At 38.9% G+C, this 25,935-nt stretch overlaps 1 protein-coding gene across 2 annotated transcripts; it reads right to left on the bottom strand.

Moving 5' to 3' along the window:
* Arl8 (ADP-ribosylation factor-like protein 8) lies at positions 1–25,822 on the bottom strand. 2 transcript variants are annotated; one of them, XM_019053603.2, is made up of 5 exons: positions 25,385–25,816; positions 14,859–15,013; positions 13,965–14,126; positions 8,390–8,538; positions 819–1,005 (listed from the first exon to the last, which is right to left on the bottom strand). In XM_019053603.2, the coding sequence occupies exons 1-4, from the start codon at positions 25,505–25,507 to the stop codon at positions 8,415–8,417; spliced, it is 564 nt and encodes a 187-aa protein (XP_018909148.1). In that variant the 5' UTR covers positions 25,508–25,816; the 3' UTR covers positions 819–1,005; positions 8,390–8,414. The 2 variants fall into 2 exon arrangements, with proteins under 2 accessions (XP_018909147.1, XP_018909148.1); XM_019053602.2 differs by lacking the exon at positions 8,390–8,538 and having other exon boundaries at positions 1–1,005; positions 25,385–25,822.
* Positions 25,823–25,935: the final 113 nt, after the last annotated feature.

The raw sequence follows: 25,935 nt of genomic DNA, 5'->3' as shown, positions 1-25,935 counted from the left end.
GAAAGGTAAAGAAAATTATTGTATTCAATATAGGAGCCAAATGAATCACATTTAGCACAGGGGACAAAACACAACTACAGTACTTTCAAAATTGTAAAACTTCTTTGCTTTTAAAAAGTCTGATTGTGAATGAATGCTTAATATAAAATTTAAATGATCCAATTCTTTGAAATGAACTATTTTTTGGCAGAAAAACGAAATTTTTTTGCTATTTTAGACTTTACTTTAGATAAAAATGAAGATGCACGATTTTTACAACCCTGGAATCGTTTCGCTTCCTTCCTGATGGATGCGATTCAAATATGGTAGCAACTACGTTGCTAATGCGGTTCCTCTCCTTATTTACAATTCTTTTGCATCAACTTATTTTGCTCAGTTCTAGTGTCTTTTGGAATTTCAATAGACTGTATTCCTCCGATGGGCAAAAAATGTTAGTTGGTTCATATTTAAGATCTAGTTGTTGATATGGTGCAGTTAGTGTTAGTTTGATCAAAATAAGACTCTAGGACCAATCACCTTCACGATTACTTTCTGCAACAAGTCATTATACTTGGGCAGCTTCAAAATGAATCATGAACATTTATAGAATTACAAGTGACTATGTTCTCTAAAAAAGATTTGCAATATAAAACAGTATAGAACAAAGTAATTATCACATTAATAAAAAGAATAAAGATTAAGACAAAGAATTTTGCACAAACAGGGATCATGGTTCAGAGAAAAGTAAAAATTAAAAGTTAAACAAGAAGCTGTTCTCTCATATAATAGCGAAAGTTCCGAAATGAATACTGAGACAAAGAGGTTAAAAATAGGCAAAATGCAAGCAAATAAAACAGAACTGTACTTGTTGCAGACTAAACAGGGCCGTTAAACGGTACTGGTAGCTTAGCTCTGAATGATCCACTGCCAACACTGCATGGCCTCCAAGCTTGAAGTAAGCTACTCAATTTGGGCACATGATCTATCCTCTTCTCAGCATCTTCATCCTGAGTTTTCGGATTAGCTCTGTTTAAAAAAAAAAAAAAAGAAGAAGAAGAAGAAGAAGAAGAAGAAATTGAACTTCTAATTGGGCAAATATGAAATCTTGTACATGCAGTGACAATATGACAATCAGGAAGTATCAACTTAAATAAACTAGCAAATCAAAAACCAAAGGTAACTTGAGGAAAAAGGGTTACATAATGGGGCCAATGTTTAGCCAGAAACAAGTCAGTTGTTTGTGGGTCTGACCTCTGGATCTTGTCAGTGAAAAAAGCAAAAATAATAAAATCATACATCACGGCAAGATCACAGAGGATTCTACCACCCTTTTTTGCGCTAGGGGAAGGGGGGGGGGACATTAAAAGATCAACAGAACGACCAACTATCCCCTTCAAAGATCTGTCATAAACCAAAAGGAATGCTTTACGCTTACGATAAGCTAAAGGATGCACTTAGGAAGAAAAGTTCTTCAAACTCTCTGGGTTAAGACCTCTTCTCTGTCACGAGAAGGTATTAAGATTCTTTTTGAGTAATGTACAGGGTGTCTTTTGGCACCCTGTCACCTGCCATTAATTCCTTACTTTTTCAGTACCTTTCCCTTGCATTTTTTCTTACTATCCTGAATTTTTTTTTTTTTTTTTTTTTTTTTTTTTGCGATTCTTAAAAACCCTTGCTTTTCCCTTACCTTTTCCATGCTTTTGCTTCACCTCACACGCATAAACTGCATTTGGATTGGGAAAGAGGAATGATAGAATGACAAAGGAATAAACCAAAGAACTTGAGGAATCGAATCAGGAACTTAATAAATGAGAATCGCATACCCCAAATGCTACTTTTTGCAGTTTATCAATAAAGTCTCGAATTTCCGGATATTTAACGGAAAATCTGCACCAGTGCCGTGCCTCCGTACCAACCTTTCGAAATTCTTGCTTTTTCAGTGTATCTGTACTTTTCCCGTACAGTAGACACCCTGAATGTAGCGCATTATTGGAGGTAACATAATTTCATTGACTTGGTGCAAAAAGTTCATACATCGGAGCCTCTTTATCCAGCTGCAACTCCTGATTTAGGGAGATGATCAGGGTGATTTTTCAGGTCCCCCACCACATGACTTTTTTTATATTATGATAAAAAATGTAAAAGGGTTATGCCTTCATGAATAAAATTGCCTGTTTCGTGAAAAGCCTCTAAAATTACCCTAATGTTTTTCCTGAAAAATGAGTAAGGGGGAAAGGAGGAGCAAGAGACTGGGACTGATTTTACAGTTTGGACTTGTAATTGAACGAGGACCTAGCATATAAAGGATAGTGTTGGAGGGGGAGGGGAGTCGGAATTCACCTCTAATTTTTTTTGACTAATTCATACAACGAGGGGGGGGAGCACAGGTTTGCGCTAGGGCCCTCAGCCTTACTGCCCTAAATACAGTGCTACACACCTGTACTGCGTATTTAATCTGCATTTATAGATACAGCATGGCAGGTACATCATTAAATTACATGAAGAATAAGTAACTTGTGAACTTAAGGTTTTATATGGCAAGTCAAAACAAGAACTAAATGGATGAAATTGGTGAATTTGAATGATATATAAACGTTTTTCATTTTGGAGGTCTTCCTGATTCACACATGTGGCGTTCAACGTCATACGTTGTAGATTCACAAGTTTATGTTGACTGGTAGGAGCAGCGTGCTCGAGTCAGCGCTACCAAGACCTTTCGAGTTGGACGGACCTCAGGAGCTCGGGATTACGGGTTTTGTCACTTACTATTACATCCCAAACATCGACAGACTGTTCATCTACTCCGAGAACCCCGACGAGAATTTAACAGGAATTTTGTTTCCGATCGGAGCTTACGAGATCGACGGTATAGAAGAGTACTTGCAGGCACAACTTGGCGGAGCAGAAAGTATCAGACTCAAAGTGAACGCTCAAAGTGCGCTCAAAATCAGCATTAAATTTACGTATTAGATCGATTTCCTGGTAGTACCCGTAAAGTACTGGGATTCGAACTGCGTCTCTTGTCACCAAACAAATGGCACAAGCTAACTTCGAGTGAGCATTTCACCCGTCGACATGATGTGCGTTAAATGCAGCACAAATTTGAAATCCACACTCCGGTGCACTAAGTCTGAGGTTCCGATATAATTCCTCTGTGAGGCATATCTACGTGTACCTCCAAATCCGAAATTCAGAAACCCAGCAGACCCTGAACTCCACTATTGTCTAGGGGCTTACTCTGTGAACTACACGGTCTAATTCTGATCTTTTCCGAACTCGACACCGCACGGAACAAAGGTTACCTGCGTCACTGGTCACCACCGAACTTAGGTTCGATAAGTAGCACCAGTATTTAAATGTATTTATTTGTTATCACTGGTCAACATGGGTTCTGTCCTTCGAACCAAACCAATTTTTTTCGATTCCTAGGTGCTAAAGAAGCCCGAAAATGGCCATATTAACTTCAGGAAAATTGGCTGGTCCTCAGGGCGCCGCCATTTTGAATTTTTCAAAATTGAGAATACCCACGAATAGATTTTTGCAATTATCTCCTCATTGGCTCATCTCACGAAAAAAACAAAAAAACCAGCGGAAAGAGCATAAAATTTCCTACCAAAATCATCCTCCTTTGTTTTTTCTAACTTAATTTTTCGGTCGTGAAATTAACGTTTTCTTCAAAAATTAGCTTTTAAAAGGCGCATTTTTGCTGATTTTATGAGAAACTTTGCTTCATGCCTCCAGCCACGATTATCTGAGAAAAGAACTGTTATGCTCATTGAAAAGATCGTAAAATTTACTTCTATAAAACATGTGTCAATAGTTCCTAAACTTGATTTAATCCTGTGAAACAGTAGTTTATTAGCTCCGCCCTAAAATATAATTTTTTCGACCATTTTCCTATGAATCACGAATAAAAGAGAAAAAAACCCTAAAAACCTGACCCGAACTGTGTAAAAAGGTGGCAAAATAGTGCTGGGTCCACACTATTTGGAGGAGGGGGGGGGGGGGTGGAACAAAGCCAAAAAGTTAAAAAATTTCAATCAGAGTCAAAAATTGTGAGCTTCAATGAGTGTCAGTACAAAACTGAGGAGGGAGAATGTTCCGCTCAGGCAGTTTGCATTGGAATATTAAGGTGAGGTAACGTTGAGAGATCTATAATTTTGGGTCTTTTAATACCTCATCAGTAGATCACACTCGTCATGTGAACCCACCTTAAAATCTCGCAAAATCCAAGATGGCATCAAAGCTCAAGTTCGAAGTACAAGTTATGTATTGCAAGATGGCAAGTTTCGTACTGGTACTCATTGGACCTCAAAATGTTTGACTCTGATTGAAAATTGTTGAACTTTTTGGCTTTTGATCTCATTGACGATTGTGATCTACTGACGAGGTCTATAACAAGACCCAAAATTATAGATCTCCCGCCGTGACCTCTACTGAATATTCTAATGCTACCTGCCTAAGCTGAACGCTCTTCCCCTTCAGTTATGAACTTCCGTACTGGTTATCCATTAGAGCTCAAAATTTTTGACTCCAATTGAAAATTTTGGAACTTTTTAGTTTCTTTTCTAAATAGTTTGGACCCAGCACTATTTTGCCACCTTTTCACACAGTTCGGGTCACGCTTTTAGGGGTTTTCTTTCTCTTTTTTTCATGATTCTAAGGAAAATGGTCGAAAAAATCACATTTTAAGGACGGAGCTAATAAACTACTGTTTCACAGTATTAAATCAAGTTCAGGAACTATTGACACATGTTTTATGGAAGTAAATTTTACGATCTTTTCAATGAGCGTAACAGTTCTTTTCTTAGATAATCGTGACTGGAGGCATGAAGCAAAGTTTCTCATAAAATCAGCAAATATGCGCCTTTTTTAAGCTAATTTTTGAAGAAAACGTTAATTTCACGACCGAAAAATTAAGTCAGAAAAAACAAAGGACGATAACTTCGGTAGGAAATTTTATGCTCTTTCCGCTGGTTTTTTTTTTTGTTTTTTTTTTCGTGAGATGAGCCGATGAGGAGATAATTGCAAAAATCTAATCGGGGGGTTTTCTCAATTTTGAAAAATTCAAAATGGCGGCGCCCTGAGGACCAGCCAATTTTCCTGAAGTTAATATGGCCATTTTCGGGCTTCTTTAGCACCTAGGAATTGAAAAAAATTGGTTTGGTTCGAAGGACAAACCAAAACCCGAACTTTGTTGTGCTGTGTTATTTGCACTAGAGTCCCTTTATACTGAGAGTCAAGACAACACCCCCTCATGGAGTCACAAACGGGAATAAAGATTACAGAAATTGAACGTTTTTCGTAATCTTTGGTTGGCCCATTCTCAAATTCCTTTCTCTGTTCCTTCTCTCATTCCGTTTGTTCCTTGCCGAAACCGTAATTCCCTGGCCCATTCCAGATCACAATCTTTGCAATCGGTGAAAATGTAATCTTTATTCCCGTTTGTGACACTGAGGAGGCCTAAAAATACGGGAACCAATCAGAAATGGATTCACGTTGTCTTGACTCTCAGTATAAAGGGACTCTAATTTGCACCATCAGCAACAGTTGAGAGTGTCGAAAGTAGCGCTCGGACTTGATGCCGCTAGAATCAAGAAAGGTTAGGTTACATTTTGATCCTTCGATCGTCGGTGTAACTGACCAACGGCATAAAGACGGAGTGCTCGTATCTGAAAGCACGGGGAAAAAGTGAAGCCTGGTTTGGCGCTGGATGCTTGCGTGAGTGTGTAAATGAGCGCGGGAATCCATGGCGGGAAACGGTTTGATTTGAACTTGTCTTGATTTTTCCACATTTCTTCTTCTAAACGTGTTTTAAATGGCTAAAACGAATATACTGAGAAAGTTGGGACTGCGACTATTTATAATACACCTATTTTGGCTCGGTAACAAGCAAAGATCTCAGATAAAGTTAGTTTTTCTTCTGCTCATGGTGGTCCTGCCGGTCGAACAGACCGTTACAGTCCTAGATGATCGTTACCCCCAAAGGAAATTAATCGGTCGATGACGGACCAAAAGTAACCTAAAGTTAAAAAAATATAAGTGGGTAAGAGAATTTGGGCAAAAATCAACCTAGAATATATTGTTTACGCAATTTTATTCAGTTCCCGCCCTACATTTGAATTTCAAACGTGTCCCAATTTCGCCGCCAATCCTCTAGCCAATAGTAGAGGTGGTTGAAAATAGAGTCCCTTTATACCCAGAGTTACGACCACTCACCTTTAGTTGGGCTGAAAGTGGCCTAAAAAAAAATCCAATTCTTCGCTCATGGAGTCACAAACGAGTGCACCAAGATGGCGGTGACTCGAATGTGAACAAAAATAATGAAAATATTACCTAATTGTGGTTTATCAAGGGTAAATTGTTATTTCTATCAGTCCAAAATGAAAATAGATTAAGAAATAATTTACAAACCAATCTCATTTTCTATTTAATTGATCAATTTTGTTGATGTCATTGTTTTTGGATGACAGACATCGCAGGATTCCTTATCCTTGACCTTATCCCTCAATATCGTTCGTTGGGTGCACTCGTTTGTGCCTCCATGGCCAGCCAAGGACGGCTGCCAGTCAGCTGATAATCGAGTTGTCTTAACTCTGGGTATAAAGGGACTCCAGTTGAAAAGTAGCTTCATTTTTTGCATTTAATGCTCCGGCTTCATGTCTTTGTCACAAACTCGCGCCAATGATTTAAATAAGTAATTTTTTGCACCATCAGGCAACGCCGTAAGACAAAGATCGATACATCGAATGGCGATGAGATCAAATTGAACCAATAATTTAAATATTCAATTTTTTAGGCAATGCTGTAAAATTCTTTAATAGGTAGCAAATCAATAGTTGGGTTACTCGTCACCTTCACACTCCTGTTAGGTCACTCGATACCACCGCACTTGGGTTAGGTTATTCGACAACGTTGCAAATCGTTTGACTTGAGTTTGGTAGAAGATCGATGTCGAAATCGATAGGTCGAAGGTCCATGTTGAGGATATTCAACAACACCGCACTTGGGTTAGATTACTCAACAACGTTGTAAATCTTTCAACTTGGGTTAGGTTACTCGACACCACCGCACTTGGGTTAGGTCACCTGATACAACCAGACTTTGGTTAGGTTAGGTTACATTTTGATAGCTCAAAGATCGATACTTGGGCCGAAGTCGATAGCTTAAAGCCCGATACTGCAATGGATCACACGAAATTTCCGGGGAAATTGTATGTCCTTGGTACCGAGTGTTTTGAGTTTTGGTTGGCGGCGAGTGATGTCTCATGGCCGGCTTTTCAGGGCCGGAGCTAAGTTCCGCCGGCTTTTCAGGGCCGGAGCTAAGTTCCGCCGGCTTCAGCTTTGACTCTGGGCAGTCGGCTACGTGTTTTAGGAGAAAATACATTCGCCGAGGTCCAATGCCCTAGGCACTCGGAGATAGGCCTGCCTAGTTGTTGTGTTGAGTGCATTTTCGTGGTCACGAAGTTCGAGTGTTCATCCGTGTTCTGTTTAGTTCATAAGTGTTAGGGGAATAAAGTGGGATCCCCATCAGAGACGTGTTAGTGGTTATTTCCCCTGTATAGAGCTACGCTGCTCCCTCAAGGCAGATAGGCTCAGGGCTCCGGGACACAACACCAAACTCACCCCAGGTCTATTACAATACTTTGATCGATAATAACACTTGCATAATTCATTTTCATAGTTCTTGATTTTATTATTATCGTTATGAATATTTATTCAAAAGAATTTCTTATTTATCTTATCATTTAAATACTATTCAAGTCATTTAAATCGCTTTAAACATGAAAGAGAGATTTCTATTCAGCAGCCTGATTGTTGAAATCTTTTGTTTGTCGGGATGACATAGATGACATAGGTTAAAAGGCGGAGCGTGATTGGTTGGCTATGTCTTATCGCTGCTTTGTCGTGCCTTTGTCAGGTGGAATGGACGACATACTGTCGGAAACTTATGAGGTGCCGTTAGCTTGTCCTGAGTTCAACCCGACATAGGCACGACAAAGCAGCAATAAGACATAGCTGACCAATCACGCTCTGCCTTTTAACCTATGTCATCTATGTCGTCCCGACAAACAAAAAATTTCAACAATCAGGCTGCAGGCCCTTCATTGTAAGCAAACTGTGGATATGTTCATAGAGTCCACTGCATTTCCTTTTAAAAATTTACAAGTAAATACACTATGAACCAAAACTGGCTCTTATTTCTTAGGGCCCACACCAAATCAGTTTGTGCACGTCGAGAGTGTGACAGAAAATCTGACATCTTCAGTTAAGCATTGAAAAGTAGAAGCACAAAATCAAGATAGCAGATCGTCTTTTTGATTCTAGAGGGGCATAAAATTATTTGGCAAGGATTCTTCTTTGTCGAAGTGGTCCATTGTCGGCACATCATAAATGACTGTGATCCTCACCTGTTACAAAACTAAAACAAGTTCATTACTTTTGAGAGTTGGCTTTGGAATGAGCGATTAACCACTGTAGTGTGATATCGATGTTATCCTTTTGTTTGCAAGAGATTGAATAACAACAGATCTCTCGATCTTGGATTGCTACAAGATCCCTGTAACAGCAAATTAATGAGATGTGTGAAGTTAGGGTAAAATTTAAAAACCACACTAATACATAAAGAAGAATAAAACAAGTGGCAATCGAAACAGTAGACGTTTTGAGGCGGCCCATGACCCATAGAGTAATGAACAGAACTTGCTCATAAGTAGTAAAAGTAACTCGTATAGTTTCTTTTTAGCTGTATATTTTGACTTATGTTGATTTTTGTTGATATTGTGAACCGTTATGAAGTAATCAGAATATTCCTACCTATCAACGAAATTGCTTTGCGGCAAATATGAAGATGAGGTTTACTTGACTGGCAGTTTAAGTTATAAACGCATTGAAAGAAGGAATAACGGCTGAGTTAACATACAATACACACTGAACTGAAGACGTACAAGGGAAAGGCGTGGGAGGGGGGGGGGGCAAAATTTTAAGCAACCAGCAAAAATCGTAGAAATTTTCAAAACATAGGTACAATTCTAAGACTTATTCCTCTCTGGCTGGTTCCAAGCCCAGGAAAAGGAAGAGGGTTGTGCGTAGGGCTAGCAACCCTACCACGTGAACATACCCTGGTTATGAATACCAAGACAAAGCCTCGGTACCCACAGAACACACAAATAAATCGATCTAAGAAAACCAATAATGGAAAAAAAAACCAAAGGCATCCGACTAGCTACATGGAATGTAAGAATCTGAACAAGTTAGTGAAATGATGGAAGTCACCAGAGAAATAAAAGAAAACGCCATTGCTGATATCATGGCTGTGCAAGAAATTGGGTGGCAAGGAGAAATAGGGATGAACAAGAAAGAATTTAGCAATATGCATAGTGGGACAAGTGAGAGCATCGGACGATTTGGTGCAAGGATACGTAAGATTTTTAATATGAAAAAGATAAGAAACACCCTCCTGGAGTACGAAAATGTCAACCACAGAATATGCAAATAAGAATAGAAGGAAAATGTAGAAATATAACTATAACATCGGTACATGCACCAACAGAAGAGAAAGAAGAAACAGAAAAAGAAAATTTCAGTGATGCACTTGTAAAATTGTGTGCTAAAACAAGCCAACACGGCGTGTTAATAGTTATGGGCGACTTCAATGCAAAAGTTGGTGAGAGCGGAGACCAAAGAGAAGTAGCTGGAATCCACACACTGCATGAAAAGAATAACGATAACGGAAAAATGATGGTACGGTTTGCAGCAGGATTTCGTCAAAAAAACAGCGCATTCAATCACAAAAGAATCCACTTTTGAACATGAAAAATCCCAGGAAATGAAGATGTAAATCAAATTGATCATATTCTAGTATCTTTAAGACACATGCCTTTGATGTTAGATGCAAGAGGCTACAAAGGGCTCAAGTGTGACTCAAATCATTTCCTAGGGGGCTGGACACACGTTCAAAGTGAAACTTCAAAGTGGTGGCTGTTCAGCCAAGTGTTGCCATTGATTACCCTATTTTGACGCATCGATGCGCAACATTTGACTGAACAGCCACCACTTTGAAACTTCACTTTGAGCGTGTGTCCAGCCCTTAGTAAAAGTCAAAGTGAGAGAAAAAGTCGCCAATGTGATGAAGGGAACAATGCATGAAATAAAACATTGGGTCACCGAAAACCTGAGCAAGTATAAAGAAATACAAACGAAGTATAAAAATGCCTTAGTAAACTGGCATGGGAGAAAGAAGTAAAACACCAGAGGAGAGAACCCTGCTCAGAACAGTGGGCTCAGTGGCTCCTGGTAGATTTTTATGAAACTTTACTAGATTGAAATACAGTTCATTATTAGCACAAAGCCAAAAAATTAGCTCATTCTAACGGGTAGAAGCCGAGATATTTGCGATTAAACGCGGAAAATTTTCTGTGTACCGGAGACAAATGGGCGCACCTTTCCTTGTGCTTAAACACTTTGGACTTCAGCCGGGAGACCCTCTATCTCCTCCAGGCAGCTGCTCGGGCAGTGAAATATGGAGTCCTCTACTTCTCGCACCTCTCCTCTGAAATGACCAAAGAGTTGCTGAAACAGAATCGGCAGATGCGGGGAGAGGAAGAGCGTAGGGCCTTTGGACTGGCTGAATGTACAAGCACACCTAAGTGTGTGTGACATCTGACCGGAAACGCCAAAGAACCAGAGGAGAGGGGATTCGTAAGTCTTCTGTCATACTGTGATGTGATAGGAAATAGTCAGGATTCAATCGCGAATATCTCGGCTTCTCGTTAAAATGAGCTAATTTTCCTGGCTGTGTGCTAATACTGAACTTTATCAAATTTCAATAAATTAAAGTTTTATCAAAATCTACCAGGAGCCGCTGAGCCCCCCGTTATGTGCAGAGTTCTTCGGATAGCAACTGAGAAAGCAAAACTAGAAGCAGCAAAGGGAACAGAGGTATGGATTGATGAGGAATACGGAGACATCATGGAAAAGAAAAATGCTACAAGAGAAAAGAGCTGCAAAGAAACAAAAGAGGAAACGAAGATTACCTTAAAACAAGAGGAGGAGTAAATAGGTTGCTCATAAGAAAGAAGGAAGAATCAACACTCCAACAACCAGAAGAAATAGAATGTTTAAACAAACAAAATGGAAGTAGGACATTTTATACAGCTATGAATAGAATTAGGAGAGGATTTCAACCAAAAACAAGCAGCTGCAAAGGCAAAGATGACCAATTACTGAACAAAGAGAAATACACAATGGAGAGATAGTAGTAAATTTTCAAAAGCTGCTAGATGAGCGCACAGTACGATTTTAACACTTTTAATGCGGTCAACATACCACCCGCGATTTTTTTGCAGTAATGTCAACTAGAAGACCTACTGATTGAGGAACAACAAACCGCGAAATCTGTAGTTTGGCCGATATAGAGAAAATGCGATTTTTCGCTTTTTTGGCGGGAATTTCGGGTCAAGGCGCTGAAAAAGTCAAGTCAGGCTGTTTTTGTGGCTTGTAAATGCATATTCTATACATTTATAGTTAATCAAGTGTCAGTAGATAGCTATTCGTGCATATTGCCAAAAATTGCCTAAATTTCAAAATAGGGGCCATAATAAGGCCTCCGGGATTTCGATTTTCTTTAAAGTGCGCATACAGTGTCATGTTAGGTGTCAACTCCTACGTAATTTTGGTCGTAGATTTCATTTATGAAGTCATAAAAGCCCTCCGGTCAAAGGGATTGCTCCGAATGTCAAGATGGCGGCCAAATTTGAAAGGCAGGAGGGTGAATTTTTGAAATGTTTACGTGAAATCCATAGTAAAAGTGAATCAGCCTGACGTCAGGCTATGTTTCATAAACTACCCTAAGTCAAACTAGTGGCCAAGTTACATAGATTTTATAATTTCCAATTAGTCGTACCACTGCAGAAATCACAGATTGTTTGCATTTTACCCAATGATCAATCAGCTTCTTAAAATCTACCTTGAACCCAAAGAGTACGACAAAGAATCATACATAATCATAGCAATTTCTGCAAATGACTGATACAAAAAATGTGATATTCTAAAAATCCTTAATAAGAAATGGGAAGAGCACTGTAATCAGCTCCTTTCCAAAGGCGTACACATACCCAAACGAAATCTTGGGTCTCAATTCACTGCGTAGATGAATCTCCTATGAAAGGACAAATGCATCATGAAAACTAATAATAACTCCAAAGTTACCTGCTCATTCTACTTTTTTATTTTCTTCATTGGCAACAAACTTAGTGTAAAAAACAAATCACTTATCACCATAGGGCAACTGCGCAATCTGCTTTTAATCTTATATTTTTATATTTGATGTACAAATCTTCTCATTAAAAACTTTTTACACAATGATCAGCAATAAAATGCCCGAGATGGCCATTGTAAGAATCATCTTTTTTTATTTTATTTATTTATTTTTATTTATTTATTTATTCTTTTGCTTTTTGCACATTTGGCTTCACAAAAACGCCATTTTCTAAATAAAGGTACTGATAGGTATAAACATATTTACATACGAATCGTCTTAAATTCATTCATTGACATTCAAAAATTCATTGATTGAGTACGGGTATTTTGCAATCAAATGCCTTGTGGCCAGCTTACCGAATGTTGGACTATACATGCTTTCCTGTATAATATTTGGCAATTTATCAAAGAATTTCCATGCCTTTGTTAGGTATGCGTCGTTCTCTGATAAACTGCTAAATTGGTGATATCTTGTGCCATACCTATGTGTCTCTGCCTTATCTCCCTTCAGCCTTTTGGCCAGTAATTTTAAGTGACTCATAATTATTTTGGCCGGTAATGTTAATATCTCATTTTTTATGAAGTGTTCTCGGCATGATGTATCTTGCTTCAGTTTCAGAATGGTTCTGATTGATTTTTTTTGGAGAATAAAGATTTCCTCTATCTGTTTATTACTCGCGCATGACCAAGTATTGATACAGTAATTTATATGAGACTCGACTAGTGCGTGATAGGCTAGTAGAAGAAGTTTTTTATCGCAGAGTTTACTTAACATCCTCAGGATAAAATCTTATTTTGTCACAATGCATTTCAAAGTTTAATTTATCATCAAGGTAGAGTCCAAGATATTTTAGTGCGTTTACTTCTTCTAATTGCCTTTCATCCACGAATATATTTACATTTAATTCTAGTATGTATCAGCATAAATACTGTCTTTTCTTCATTAAAATTCAGGAAGTTCATTTTGCACCACTGAAGTAAGTAATTCATGAGTACATAGGTGTCTTTTTCGAGATTCTCTAGACATTGACTGCGGAAAACCATTAGGATGTCATCAGCGAATAGTAGGATTAAGAGTAATGATTTTAGAGCTTCCAATGTAATCTTCCTTTTAAAATATGTAGCTATATATTTTAAAATTTCTATATTCTAATTCTATTTAAAATCTAATTCTTTGGCAACCTGCCTTATGTTATTCTCTGGACATGACCATACCATAAAGGTTGTTTTGTCACAATGTCATGCAGAATGGTCTGTCTGGCACCTATCAGGGTATGTCTTAATTTAGATCTTCATCACTTACATACATACATGTCGCTTTACAGCACACCCTGATACTCTTCTAAACCTGACGCCATTTCCCCCTGTTGACCTACAGCCCTTCGCAGATCGAGCACCTCGACATTTCTGCTTCAATCCTGTCCACCATAAGCTTTAAAAAATACCTTAAATAAAGGGGCTCGAAAAACCTATTTTCATTTTTAGCTAGAAAGACTCCATTTTCACTCTATTTTTCGAATCCGAAAAGACTTTGTGAGTGATAGAAAATTGCATTTAACTTTTACTCAAACGAACCATGCGTGCGCATTGATACAAGAATCAAAATCCACGGTTCTACTACCGTGGAATCCTGTGTGACATCACTACCGTTGTAATGGTAGCATAACTGTGTTTTTTTTTCTTGGTGTAATCAAGGTCACTGCTAAAAGTTGGAAAACTACTTACATTCTATCGATGAGCTCCTTAACATCCAGAGCATTTGGCAGATCTCTCTTATTTCCCAAAACTAAAATTGGTATGCCTGCTAAGGCTGGTTTGTCAACAAGTTGATGTAACTCATTCCGTGATGCTTCAATTTTTTCATTATCAGCCGCATCAACCATATACCTGGAATTATTATATTAAAACTATTTAGGGGACAGAAGACCACAAGCTGTCAAACAGCACCTGCTTGAAGTAAGGGTGAATTTCGAATTTTGACAAATTCGAAATTACTCGTTTTGCGGGGGTCTTCTTTCTCGAACTCATGCTGACAGATGAGCCTTAATCTTAAAGGAGAAATTAAAAATCAATGCAGAGGGTTTCCAAGACTTGTGGATGGTTTTGCAAAGATAATGATAAAATTCGTCAATATTTTGTGGCTTTGCTTAATTTTTGGGAGAGGCTTCAGACCTACAAGACAGGTTTCAAAGGTAGATATAGAGGATGAGAAGGGGGTGGGGCTACAATTACCGTTCAGCAGATTGGAGGTTTACAAAAAGGATCTAAGCTTCAATAAGAGTGTGCTGTGAGCCCTTAAATGACCAGTAATTGCATGACTGAGTGCACACGCGCACTCTCAAAGATTAGTAAAAATCTCAGCTCGATTATATCCTTCCTTGAAAAAGGTGTCAAATTACCAGTTGTAGGATGAAAATATTCATGAGTCAGCACGTTTTTCTTAACCCTCTTCAGTTTTTGAAAAAAGAAAAGAAATGTAACTCTTTCCTCACAAGCGTACAGATTCTACTTGCTACACATAAGTCAGAGCTTGCCCTCTTGAGCAGTTTCTGCACCCCTGATTGAGTATTGATACACTGTGCATAGCACTCCAAAAAAAGTTGCTACGTTGATACATACACGATTGCGTTCACACCCCGACAATATCTTTCCCACATAGAGCGGAATCTTGGCTGACCTCCTATGTCCCAAACTTTGATGGTGACATTGCCTTTGGTAATTTTCCGCATGTTGAATCCTACAGTGGGTATCATGTCTTCGCTGAACTGGTTGGACTAAAACAAATAATTAAAAATGGAGAGTTAAAAAATTGTTATGCATGTGAGGAGCCAACAATTTATCTGCTATGTAAGAGAGGCCAACGCTAAAATAAAACTCCCCATGCAAAAATACAGCTGATTGTGAGTATTTCAGAAAGGTTGCCATGACTGGTGTAAAAATTACCGTCTTGAAACTTGAAAGCAACCAGACGGCTCTGTAACCCTACTTAAGTCTCCAGCTGTATCTAGTCTTACACGATTCATCAATCATTCTTTTACAGCTTGTGTATTTCCACAGGGGCTGAAAACTGTTAGGGTATACAGGGTGTTTCAGACCACCCGTACCAGGCCTTTTTCTCGGTTGGTTTAGGTCGTACGAAGTCGGAGACCGCGGGGTTGAATAGGGAATTGACCCCAAGGAATCCGAATTTCGTGGTCCCGAAACCCCCCCACCCCCCCTCGGGGGGTAAAGGGGGGGTCACGATGCTAAAAGTCACGGTTCCCGACCGAATTGCGGATAGATCGCATCAGAATTGAAAAGCACGGAAAATTTCACGTGGAATTGACCCCTAAAAATCCAAAATCGGACCATCCTAGGCCCAAAAATGACTCCCTAAAGAGGGGGGCACTGTCCCCCTCCATAATTTCTCTTTGGTCTCAAAATTGACGTAAATTCTCCAGAAAAAGACGGTTTCCCAGGTAATCGACCTCGAGAAATCCAACTTTCATGGTCCCGAAGCTTCTCTAGCCCCCCTTGGGGGGTAAACGGGGGGGCCCAATTTTAAAAATCGGGGCTCCTTTCCGAATCGCAAATTCATTGCATCCAAATTGAGGAGCAGAACACATTTACCACTTAAGTGACTCCTAAGAGTTCTAACAGACCCCCTGAACGGCAGAAAGTAACTCCCTTAGGAGGGGGGCTTCGCCCCCGCCAAAAATTTCTCAAGATTCCTCTTTGGTCATAAAATTTACGTTGATTCTCCAGAAAAAGATGGTTTCCCATGGAATCGACCCCGAGGAGCTCAGGGAACATGAAATTTAGAGTCCTCGGGGTCGATTCCATGGGAAACCATCTTTTTCTGGAGAATCAACGTAAATTTTATGACCAAAGAGGAATCTTGAGAAATTTTTGGCGGGGGCGAAGCCCCCCTCCTAAGGGAGTTACTTTCTGCCGTTCAGGGGGTCTGTTAGAACTCTTAGGAGTCACTTAAGTGGTAAATGTGTTCTGCTCCTCAATTTGGATGCAATGAATTTGCGATTCGGAAAGGAGCCCCGATTTTTAAAATTGGGCCCCCCCGTTTACCCCCCAAGGGGGGCTAGAGAAGCTTCGGGACCATGAAAGTTGGATTTCTCGAGGTCGATTACCTGGGAAACCGTCTTTTTCTGGAGAATTTACGTCAATTTTGAGACCAAAGAGAAATTATGGAGGGGGACAGTGCCCCCCTCTTTAGGGAGTCATTTTTGGGCCTAGGATGGTCCGATTTTGGATTTTTAGGGGTCAATTCCACGTGAAATTTTCCGTGCTTTTCAATTCTGATGCGATCTATCCGCAATTCGGTCGGGAACCGTGACTTTTAGCATCGTGACCCCCCCTTTACCCCCCGAGGGGGGGTGGGGGGGTTTCGGGACCACGAAATTCGGATTCCTTGGGGTCAATTCCCTATTCAACCCCGCGGTCTCCGACTTCGTACGACCTAAACCAACCGAGAAAAAGGCCTGGTACGGGTGGTCTGAAACACCCTGTATACATTGTACAAAACGGATGATAATTTAGAGCTAAATAATTACAGGCCCTTGTCTCTGGTGTCCTCTGTAACAAAAGTTTTTGAATTGGTGGTATTTAAGAAAATTGAAACCCACTTATCTCAGAATAATTTACTGCATGATTTGCAATACGGGTTCGGACGTAAATTATCGACAGTCTGCTATCAGTTCAGTGATTGAGAAAATTGCAGCCAATAATAAGAACAATCTAAGTTCTGTAATTGTATCCTTTGACCTTTCCAAGGCGTTTGATTCTGTGAATTTTGATGTTTTAAAATTAAAGCTTACTCAAATAGGGCTTGATAAATTTTTTGTTGAATGGTTGGATAACTACTTTAGGAACAGAAAACAATACATAAAAATAACTTGACAGAATATAGATACTTTCTCCCTTTTAATGGGGATACTTTGCGATGTTCCACAAGGTTCAATTCTGGGACCTATTGTATTTCTTATTTTCATCAATGATTTAGCTGATTATCTGAACTTAAAATTAAAAGCTAGCTTAATCCGTTCTATCTTAATTATTTCACTTTTTGCAGATGATATTCTTTTCAAGATCGGCAATAAACTGATAGATGAGCTCGAAAGTGATGTATGTGTGCTCATAAATTATTTCTTACAATGGTGCAATTTCAATGGATTAAATGTAAACACAGAAAATACCAACTATATGATTTAGTCCAGGCGCCTGGTAGCTAAAAATGAGGCTACCTGGAATTTTGGGTACACAGCGATTTTTTTGGCTTCCTCTATGTTTTTTGGGTCGCTGAATCCGAATCTGAAGTTTCCTACCGCGTATCTGGTGAGCATATTCCGCCAGTTTGAAAAAATGGCCTAAAAAGGCCTTTTTTGCGGTTTTTTTTTTTTTTTTTTATGTAGCGGCTACGCATGAGAAAAAAAAACCGGATTTAGCTAATGTTTTGAATAGCTGACAAAATTTGGAAGAAAATGGTGTATACATATGCTAGGTTTGCTTACAAATTGAGGAAGATACAGCATCGTGAACATCGCGCCCATTCACGTTTTCGCGGCGCACCCGTTAACGCGTGATCCGGCTCGCCGCGGTCAGCTAAGTTCCGAGGCGTTCCAAAGTTCCGTGATCCGAGGTTCCTCAATTTTTGAGCAAACCTAGCATATTCATATACCATTTTCTTTCAAATTTTGTCAGCTATTCAAAACATTAGCTAAATCCAGGATTTTTTATCATGCGTAGCCGCTATATAAAAAAAACCGCAAAAAAGGCCTTTTTAGGCCATTTTTTCAAAATGGCGGAAAATGCTCACCAGATACGCGGTAGGAAACTTCAGATTCGGATTTAGCGACCCAAAAAACATCAAGTACTTAAACCAAAAAAATCGCTGTGTACCCAAAATTCCAGGTAGACTTACCAGGCGCCTGGACTAATTATAAACTGCAGTCTACTGCCTAACCCAACGGTTTTGTTGGGAAATATTGTACTTAGTGAGGTTTCAAGATTTAAACATCTAAGTTTTGTTCTGGACAATGAATTGAAAATGTCTGATCATCTGTGTGAACTCAAAACCAAATTATCCAAAGCTTATTTCGTTCTAAATTATTTTGTGAAATTTTGTGATGTTAAATTACTTTTATCATTATACTATTCTTTTTTCTAGGTACGGTCATATTAACTACTGTACAGGGTGGGGCAAAAGTCTGGAGACGGCTGGATATTTTTTGAACGGCTGGAGTTAGAGAAACGAGCTTTGTGGTAAGCTCCTAGACCAAAAGAAACTATCTTTTGAGGGGGTCAAAATTTTGGGGGGACCAAGGGGGCCCCCCCAGCCCCCCTAACTTTTTTTTTTCAAATAGCAACCCCCGTCTTGTGACACGTCATTCAAAAGGGCATAAAAAAAGAAAACTTTTGGCGCAAACCGGAAGTCTCTACCTATCATTGAAACAAAATGGCAGCCTGAAATCTATCGAAAATCGGTATTCCGACTTGTATCAAAGATTCGACTTCGAATTTGGTACCTGGGGGTTTTTTGGGTCGGGAAAAACGAATTTGGCATTGAATTTTCAAAATCTTTGCCTCATTTCAAAATGGCGGCCTAAAACCGGTCGAAACCCAGTTTTTCGGCTGTTAATCAATGGAGTCGCTCAAAAAATAAAATCGGGGCAGTTTCTTAGTTCGGGGAATGCGGATATGGTAATTTTATTCCCAAAATGTCCACGATTGAAAGGTTTAACACGCTTTTGCCTCTCATTCACATGTTTCAATTTTCAATTACATAATTTTAAGTAATTTCCAATCCAACGCAAAAGAAAGGAAAATGAATTGTTTGGTGACTTACCAGTTTACAGCAAGTGTTCAAATTGCCGACCTTCTGTAATTTCGCAGTGACCTAAGCGAACAAACGTTGCAAAAATTGCATTTGCCAGCATCTCTGGTGTAATTTCTTCAACCTCGTGTCGAATACTTTCTCTTAACTCTGCCACTGACTGACTGCGGTTTAACTTTGGAAACTCTATCTTTTAAATGTCTCCATAGGAAAAAGTCTAAAGGGGTCAAGTCAGGTGACCGTGCAGGCCAAGCGATCGAAATATTTCCTACGACGCCTCGGGCAATCAAACGATTCGGAAAAGTTGCGTGCAAATACTCTCGAACGATTAAACTGTAATGTGGGGGCGCTCCTTCTTGTTGAAACCACACTTTTTGAAAATCTTCCCCGGGAAACAAGTTTTGAATAGCGGGTATGATTTGAGTTTGAAGTAGTGCAAGATGAAATTCGCCATCTAAATTACCTGCTATAAAAAAAGGCCCGATGGTGTGCCCACCGATCATGCCACACCATACGTTTACCTTTTGGGGGTTTTGAGTATGGATTTCACGATAGCACCGCGGATTTTCATCCGTCCATAATCTTTCGTAATACTTGTTTACGGCACCATTAAGGTAAAAAGTTGCCTCATCAGAGAAAAGAACTAAGTTAAGAAAATCTGGTTGATTATCAATTTTCGAACGAAGTTTTTCACAATAATCTACGCGTTTTGGATAGTCGTCTTCATTTAACTCCTGAACACTATGACATTTGTAGGGGTAATAATTGTGTTTTTTTAGAATACGCGCAACAGAACGTTTATCAGTATCGGTCGCTTGAGCTACTTTTCTCGTTGAAGTTCGCGGATTTTCCTGATAAGTAAGGAGCACCTCCTCAGTTTTCTCCGGGGAAGTTGTGGACAGGGGTCTACCACTTCGAACACCATCTTTCACGGAACCCGTATCCGAAAATCTTTTGACAGTTTTTTCAACGGCTGATTATGAAATAGGAGGGCGCTGATTGAACGTTTGGTTGAAAATTTGCCGCACCTGGTCGTAAGATCTTTCTCTATCACCGAAACCACGAATCATTAAGAGAGTTACTCTTTCTTTTTCACTAAGTTTCGCCATGATTCAAGGAAAAAATTGCACGGAATACCGTAAACCGCGATAATTTAATAAAAAATCACGTTTAAACAACGTAGACCGCGAGAGGAAACCTTTTCAGTAAATCTTTCGGCGTACACGAAGTTAGGACTGATTTCCAGATTTAAATTGGAGAAATAAAGGCTGAAAATGAAAATGTTATCAGCCGTCGACACCAGCATCCTGATTAAGCTTTGATTCAGAGGATGTACCTTAGTTGCCACAACGGGTATTGTTTAAGGTGGACGAAAGTTAGAAGTATACCGCAATAAACATGAGAGGAACAGAAAAACTGAAACAGTGTAAAATCTTGACAACCTTCACCAATTTAATCAGGAAGATTATGATCTACCTTGCGCTTATCGCAACGAAAGTGACCTCGAGTAGGATACCAGTAGGAATAGTTGATACCAGTAGGAATCTTCACGGTCTAGATATCAGACTTAATTTCTTTCATTGTAGCAAAAATGTACTTTCCTCTCTGTCTCTCTTGTCTATCTCTAATTTCTCTAAAACACCAATGTCCAGTTTATGCGTGGGTTAAAGCCGAAATGATCAATTTTGATTTTTTGCCGCTTTTTAGGAGGTAGGTTTTGGAATTTGGAATTTTGCGTTAGATTGGAAATTACTCAAAATTATTTTGAGCGACTCCATTGATTAACAGCCGAAAAACCGGGTTTCGACCGGTTTTAAGCCGCCATTTTGAAATGAGGCAAAGATTTTGAAAATTCAATGCCAAATTCGTTTTTCCCGACCCAAAAAACCCCCAGGTACCAAATTCGAAGTCGAATCTTTGATACAAGTCGGAATACCGATTTTCGACAGATTTCAGGCTGCCTTTTTGTTTCAGTGATAGGTAGAGACTTCCGGTTTGCGCCGAAAGTTTTCTTTTTTTATGCCCTTTTGAATGACGTGTCACAAGATGGGGGTTGCTATTTGAAAAAGTTAGGGGGGCCCCCTTGGTCCCCCCAAAATTTTGACCCCCTCAAAAGATAATTTCTTTTGGTCTAGGAGCTTACCTTAAAGCTCGTTTCTCTAACTCCAGCCGTTCAAAAAATATCCAGCCGTCTCCAGACTTTTGCCCCACCCTGTATAACAGTTTGGGGTACTTGTAACCAAAACCAACTGGATGAGATCTTTAAACTTCAAAACAAAGCTCTGAGAACCATGTTCAAAAAAAGGAAAATAGACTCGTGCAGTGTTTTATTCACAGTCAACAAAATTCTGACGACTCCATCTCCATACGAGTATCAAGTTCTCATAATTTTCTTTATGGAAAAGCACCAGTTAAAATCGAAAAAATATTTCAATATTTACAACACTGGGGGAAAAAATCGTCAAACGTGAAATAAAGTCAGCTCAAAGTGGGACAAATGTAATGTTTTAACAACTGAACATACTTTCTTTTACAAGCTCCCACAGTCCATACAACCAGGGGTGGACTGGCAGTCGAAAAGTTAGGAGGCAACCTAGATTTGGGAGCCCCTCCCCCGGAAAATTTTAAAAATTTCACACTTTTTTAAACGCGATTTTAGGCATTTTTGGAGTCAAATTCAAGAGTGTTTGAACTTCAAAATAACCCATTTTCAGGATTCTTCGGAGGCCCGGGCCCCTTCATCATTTCTGGGGCCCCAGGAACCCACTAGATTTCCCTGTATATTCTGCATTATAAACTTTAGGCGACCTTTTATGTCTTTTAGAGACAAATTTTCAAGGATTTTGAGGCATGGTAGTGACTGTGAAGGATTGGAAAATTACAACATTACCGGGAACAAAAAAACGACGAATCGAAAAAATCGCCGCAGGGGCCCCTCCAGGGCTTCTGCGGCAAATTTTTAGGGGGCGATCGCCTCCCCGCCCCTATGGCCAGTCCGGCCCTGCATACAACAATCCACCACTTTATACACCTTTAAGAGAGATTGTACAGCCGTATGAGTGGAGATATGTCTGTATTCTGTTGATAATTTTTTAGTAATTGTTTATACTCCTGTAAGGTTCTTCTAAAGTTGTTTCAGTCTTAGTTTAATATTTTTATAACTCTTTGTTTTTTTCTGACACTATTTTATGTTCTTACACAAATTAAAAATAAAGAATAATTATCATTATTATTATTATCTCTGCATGGAGCATTAGGTTCAATATAGAGGTACCTCAACCAGGATGGACCACTAGACAAAGCACATTTATGCATTCTCATAAATACTTTTTCTTCAAATTTTCCTGTAGAACACCAATCGCACAGTAAAAATCACTGGATTTAACTCCTAAAGTGGTTAGATAGCAGGTTTTGATCCTCTTGCTTCAGATAAATCTTTGGACCTAGGTCCCTGTATTTTAAGGGTACACAGAAACCCTAATTTGACGTGGATCCTGGATCATCCAATAACTTTTTCTTTTCCTCACAGGAAAAAAAAGACTTCAAAGACAGAAATTAATGTAACATAGTAGGCAAGAAACAGAAGTAGGTATGAGGCTTTACATAGAATAAATTTGATATTCCTTGTTTGTATTTTTAGTAGTCCTTATGGTCGGTAAGTATAACTAGAATTCCTTTTCCTATAAATAAAGAAAGAGAAATTGTGCAGATTTTCCTTTTGAAAAGTTCCCTCTTAGAAGAGCCCTGCAATTCTGAAAATTTTCAAAAGTTACATTGTCATGTAACCTGACAAATAATATAAAATATAAATTTTAAAATGAGGATGAATCCATACACCTTCAGCAATAAAAGTTACATTTGCTGTGCTATTCCGGCAGGGTTGTGGGCTTTGCGTCAAAGGCAGCACAGGTCACCGAATAGAGTCAGCAGAAAGGGAACATCAATGCTCCAAACTGCGTATCAGACAGTTTCCGATGGAAATTTGGTAGGATTTTCTGTCAACCCTACCTTTGGAGCTCATAGAAGGAATCTCTGCAGTAGGAATGGACTAACATCAAATTCGGATGCGATTATTTGATTGCAACTTTTTGATTGCAATTATTTAGGAAATCAAATCTTGCAATTTGGAATACTTCAAAGCAAATATTCGAATCTTTCTGATTATTACTCGGATTTTTCATTTTTCTGTAACAGTGCTCCACAAATATAATAGGGTGGTGGAACAAAGCTTGCACATAGCTCTATTTTTCGCACTTCAGGAAAAATTTCTCCATACGATGAACTTTTTTCACATCATACTGGTGGTAACTCGGACTCCAAGGCATGCAGCTCTGTACTGAATGTTCTGCGGGTCTAGAGGGGAATTTTTTAACCTCGTAATTTCGGACTGTAGGAGGGTAAGAAGGAGAAAATCACAATTTTAGCTTAGCAAATATTAATCAAATAATAATCGAGTATTCGAATACTTCCACCAACATTCAATTATGATGCAATTATCTCAGTGACGATATTTCAAATATCGAATATTCGATTATTGAAATATTTGACCATCCCTACTGCAGAACACTCGCCTCAGTGCTGAGAGTAGGTAATAATGGGCCTGTTGCAAGGTGCGGGGATTTGCAAATTGATGCCTGATTCTTATGGCAAATTTCACGAAAAGAACAATGGCGCTACTAAAAAACCTTGAAATGACCTCTCAAACTCAAAAAAAGCTGTTTTTGGAACCAACCCATTCAAAACGGTCGTTTTTCAACCGCCATACTTGTGATTGGTGGATTCTGTGCTTGTGACGTGAAATGATATGACAGACCTGGTTTCTTCATCACTTACAAAGTATTTTCCCGTAAGGAAATGGCAGCCGCTTTTCAAATGCAAATATCGAGTCAACCAATAATTTTTTGATCAAAATGGAAATCAGAAATGGATTCCTCATACGTTTAAATGGTTAAAACCTTCATTAGATAAATAAGAACCGACAGGATAAACCCTCTTTTTTAGGAAGACTGTAGTCAATGGGCGATTGTTTACATCTGCTCAGTGATAACAGACATGGACATTAGCTCAATATTTGGCCATTTTCATGAGTTTTTACTTTTCTGTCACTATTTGAAGGTAAGTTTATTTTGTAAATCAATTGTTTAGTGCCTTAGGATCATGTTAAAAGCTGACAAGGTATACTCTGTTACTTATAAATTCAGAACACACTCCGGCAGTCCAACGCTCAAACCATGGATGTTCTCTCAATGCGTGTAAATCATTCTTAACTCTTCAACAAACATCTCAATATCATTCAGAATGTTCCCACGTTTAATGAACTTATGTTATTTTAAAATCCTGTGTGTTTTAAGTGTAACACTATACAGAAAAATTTATCAATGAGGTCTGGTAACCGAAGAAGGATCCTACGTCTACTTTCCTTGCCTCCAGCTAAAACATACCAGTCTCCTCATCTTATCAGTATTGTCAAAGGTAAGTTTTTTTCATCATCAATGATTGATACTATCATTTTGGTGTCTTCAGTGAAGCAATAAAGGGTGAAATAGTAAGAAATAACAACTGACTCGCTACATCCAGGTTTGAGCGTTGGACTGCCGGAGTGTGTTCTGAATTAATAAGTAACAGAGTATACCTTGTCAGCTTTTAACATGATTCTAAGGCACTAAACAATTGATTCACAAAATAAACTTACCTTCAAATGGTGAAAAAGAAGTAAAAACTCATGAAAATGGCCAAATATTGAGCTAATGTCCATGTCTGTTATCACTAAGCAGATGTAAACAATCGCCAATTGACTACAGTCTTCCTTAAAAATAGGGTTTATCCCATCGGTTCTTATGAATCTAATGAATATTTAAACCATTTAAACGTACGAGGAATCCATTTCTGATTTCCATTTTGATCAAAAAATTATCGATTGACTCGATATTTGCATTTGAAAAGCGGCTGCCATTTCCTTACGGGAAAATACATTGTAAGTGATGAAGAAACCAGGTCTGTCATATCATTTCTTGTCACAAGTATGGCAATATGAAACAACCGTTTTGGAAATCCAAATTCTGAGGCGTTTTTAAGATGATTTTTTGGGGGTTTCCGGTGATCAAAAAACTCCGGGAAAATTCCTGTGACGTAGGGAGCCTTAGTTCTTTCAATTAAAGCAATAAAATAAATTGGTGCAACAGGCCCATTGAAAATTGAATCAAGAAGAAAATTTAAAACCATTTTCCTGTATACGAAAAGTCTAAGAGCAGGAACTTTCTTGCATTCAAAAGACTGAGTCATGAGGCTCAGAAAACTATATACAGGGAGAGAAACTTACCGCGATAACATTGACAAATGTTGTTTTGCCAGAGCATTGGAGACCTACTAACGTTAACTCCATTTCTTCCTTCCATAGTAAACTTTTGAACCAATCCAATATTCGATTGATTAAGGACAGCATTGTTTTTGAGACGAGTAGAGCAAATTACAAATTTCTTAAACCACCAACGAAGGAGTCACACTAATGCCAACTCTGACGGGATGTTTTCGAAATGACACGCTGACACAATTATGGAGCACGAATACGTAAAGCCGGAAGAAATTTGCGGTTACGCGGTGTATTGATATCACACCTATAAGTTTCAGTTGCGCTTTGTGCTACGAATAGTCTCTCTGGCTACGAAGCTACAATGGAACACAAATTTGACTACCGAAAGAAGACTGATAACAGATGGAAAGTTGCTTACTTAAAATCATAATAGTGATTTGATCAAAGACATAAAGACGGAGCGCTAAAAGCGAAAAATGAAGCTTCTTTTCAATCACCTCTACTATTGGCTAGAGGATTGGCGGCGAAATCGGGACAAGTTTGAAATTCAAATGTAGGGC

This window comes from Bemisia tabaci, chromosome 2, assembly GCF_918797505.1.
Source record: "Bemisia tabaci chromosome 2, PGI_BMITA_v3".
Taxonomy (NCBI): Eukaryota; Metazoa; Arthropoda; class Insecta; order Hemiptera; family Aleyrodidae; genus Bemisia; species Bemisia tabaci.
This window is presented reverse-complemented; position numbering and strand designations above follow the sequence as displayed.

Coding starts and splice junctions, on each gene's coding strand:
- Arl8 (XM_019053602.2), bottom strand. CDS start 25,507: ATGCTGTCCTTAATCAATCGAATATTGGATTGGTTCAAAAGTTTACTA. Junction 14,127..14,858: donor CGGGGTGTGAACGCAATCGT/GTATGTATCAAC, acceptor TAATAATTCCAG/GTATATGGTTGATGCGGCTG. Junction 1,006..13,964: donor AAGGAGCTCATCGATAGAAT/GTAAGTAGTTTT, acceptor TTTTTTAAACAG/AGCTAATCCGAAAACTCAGG.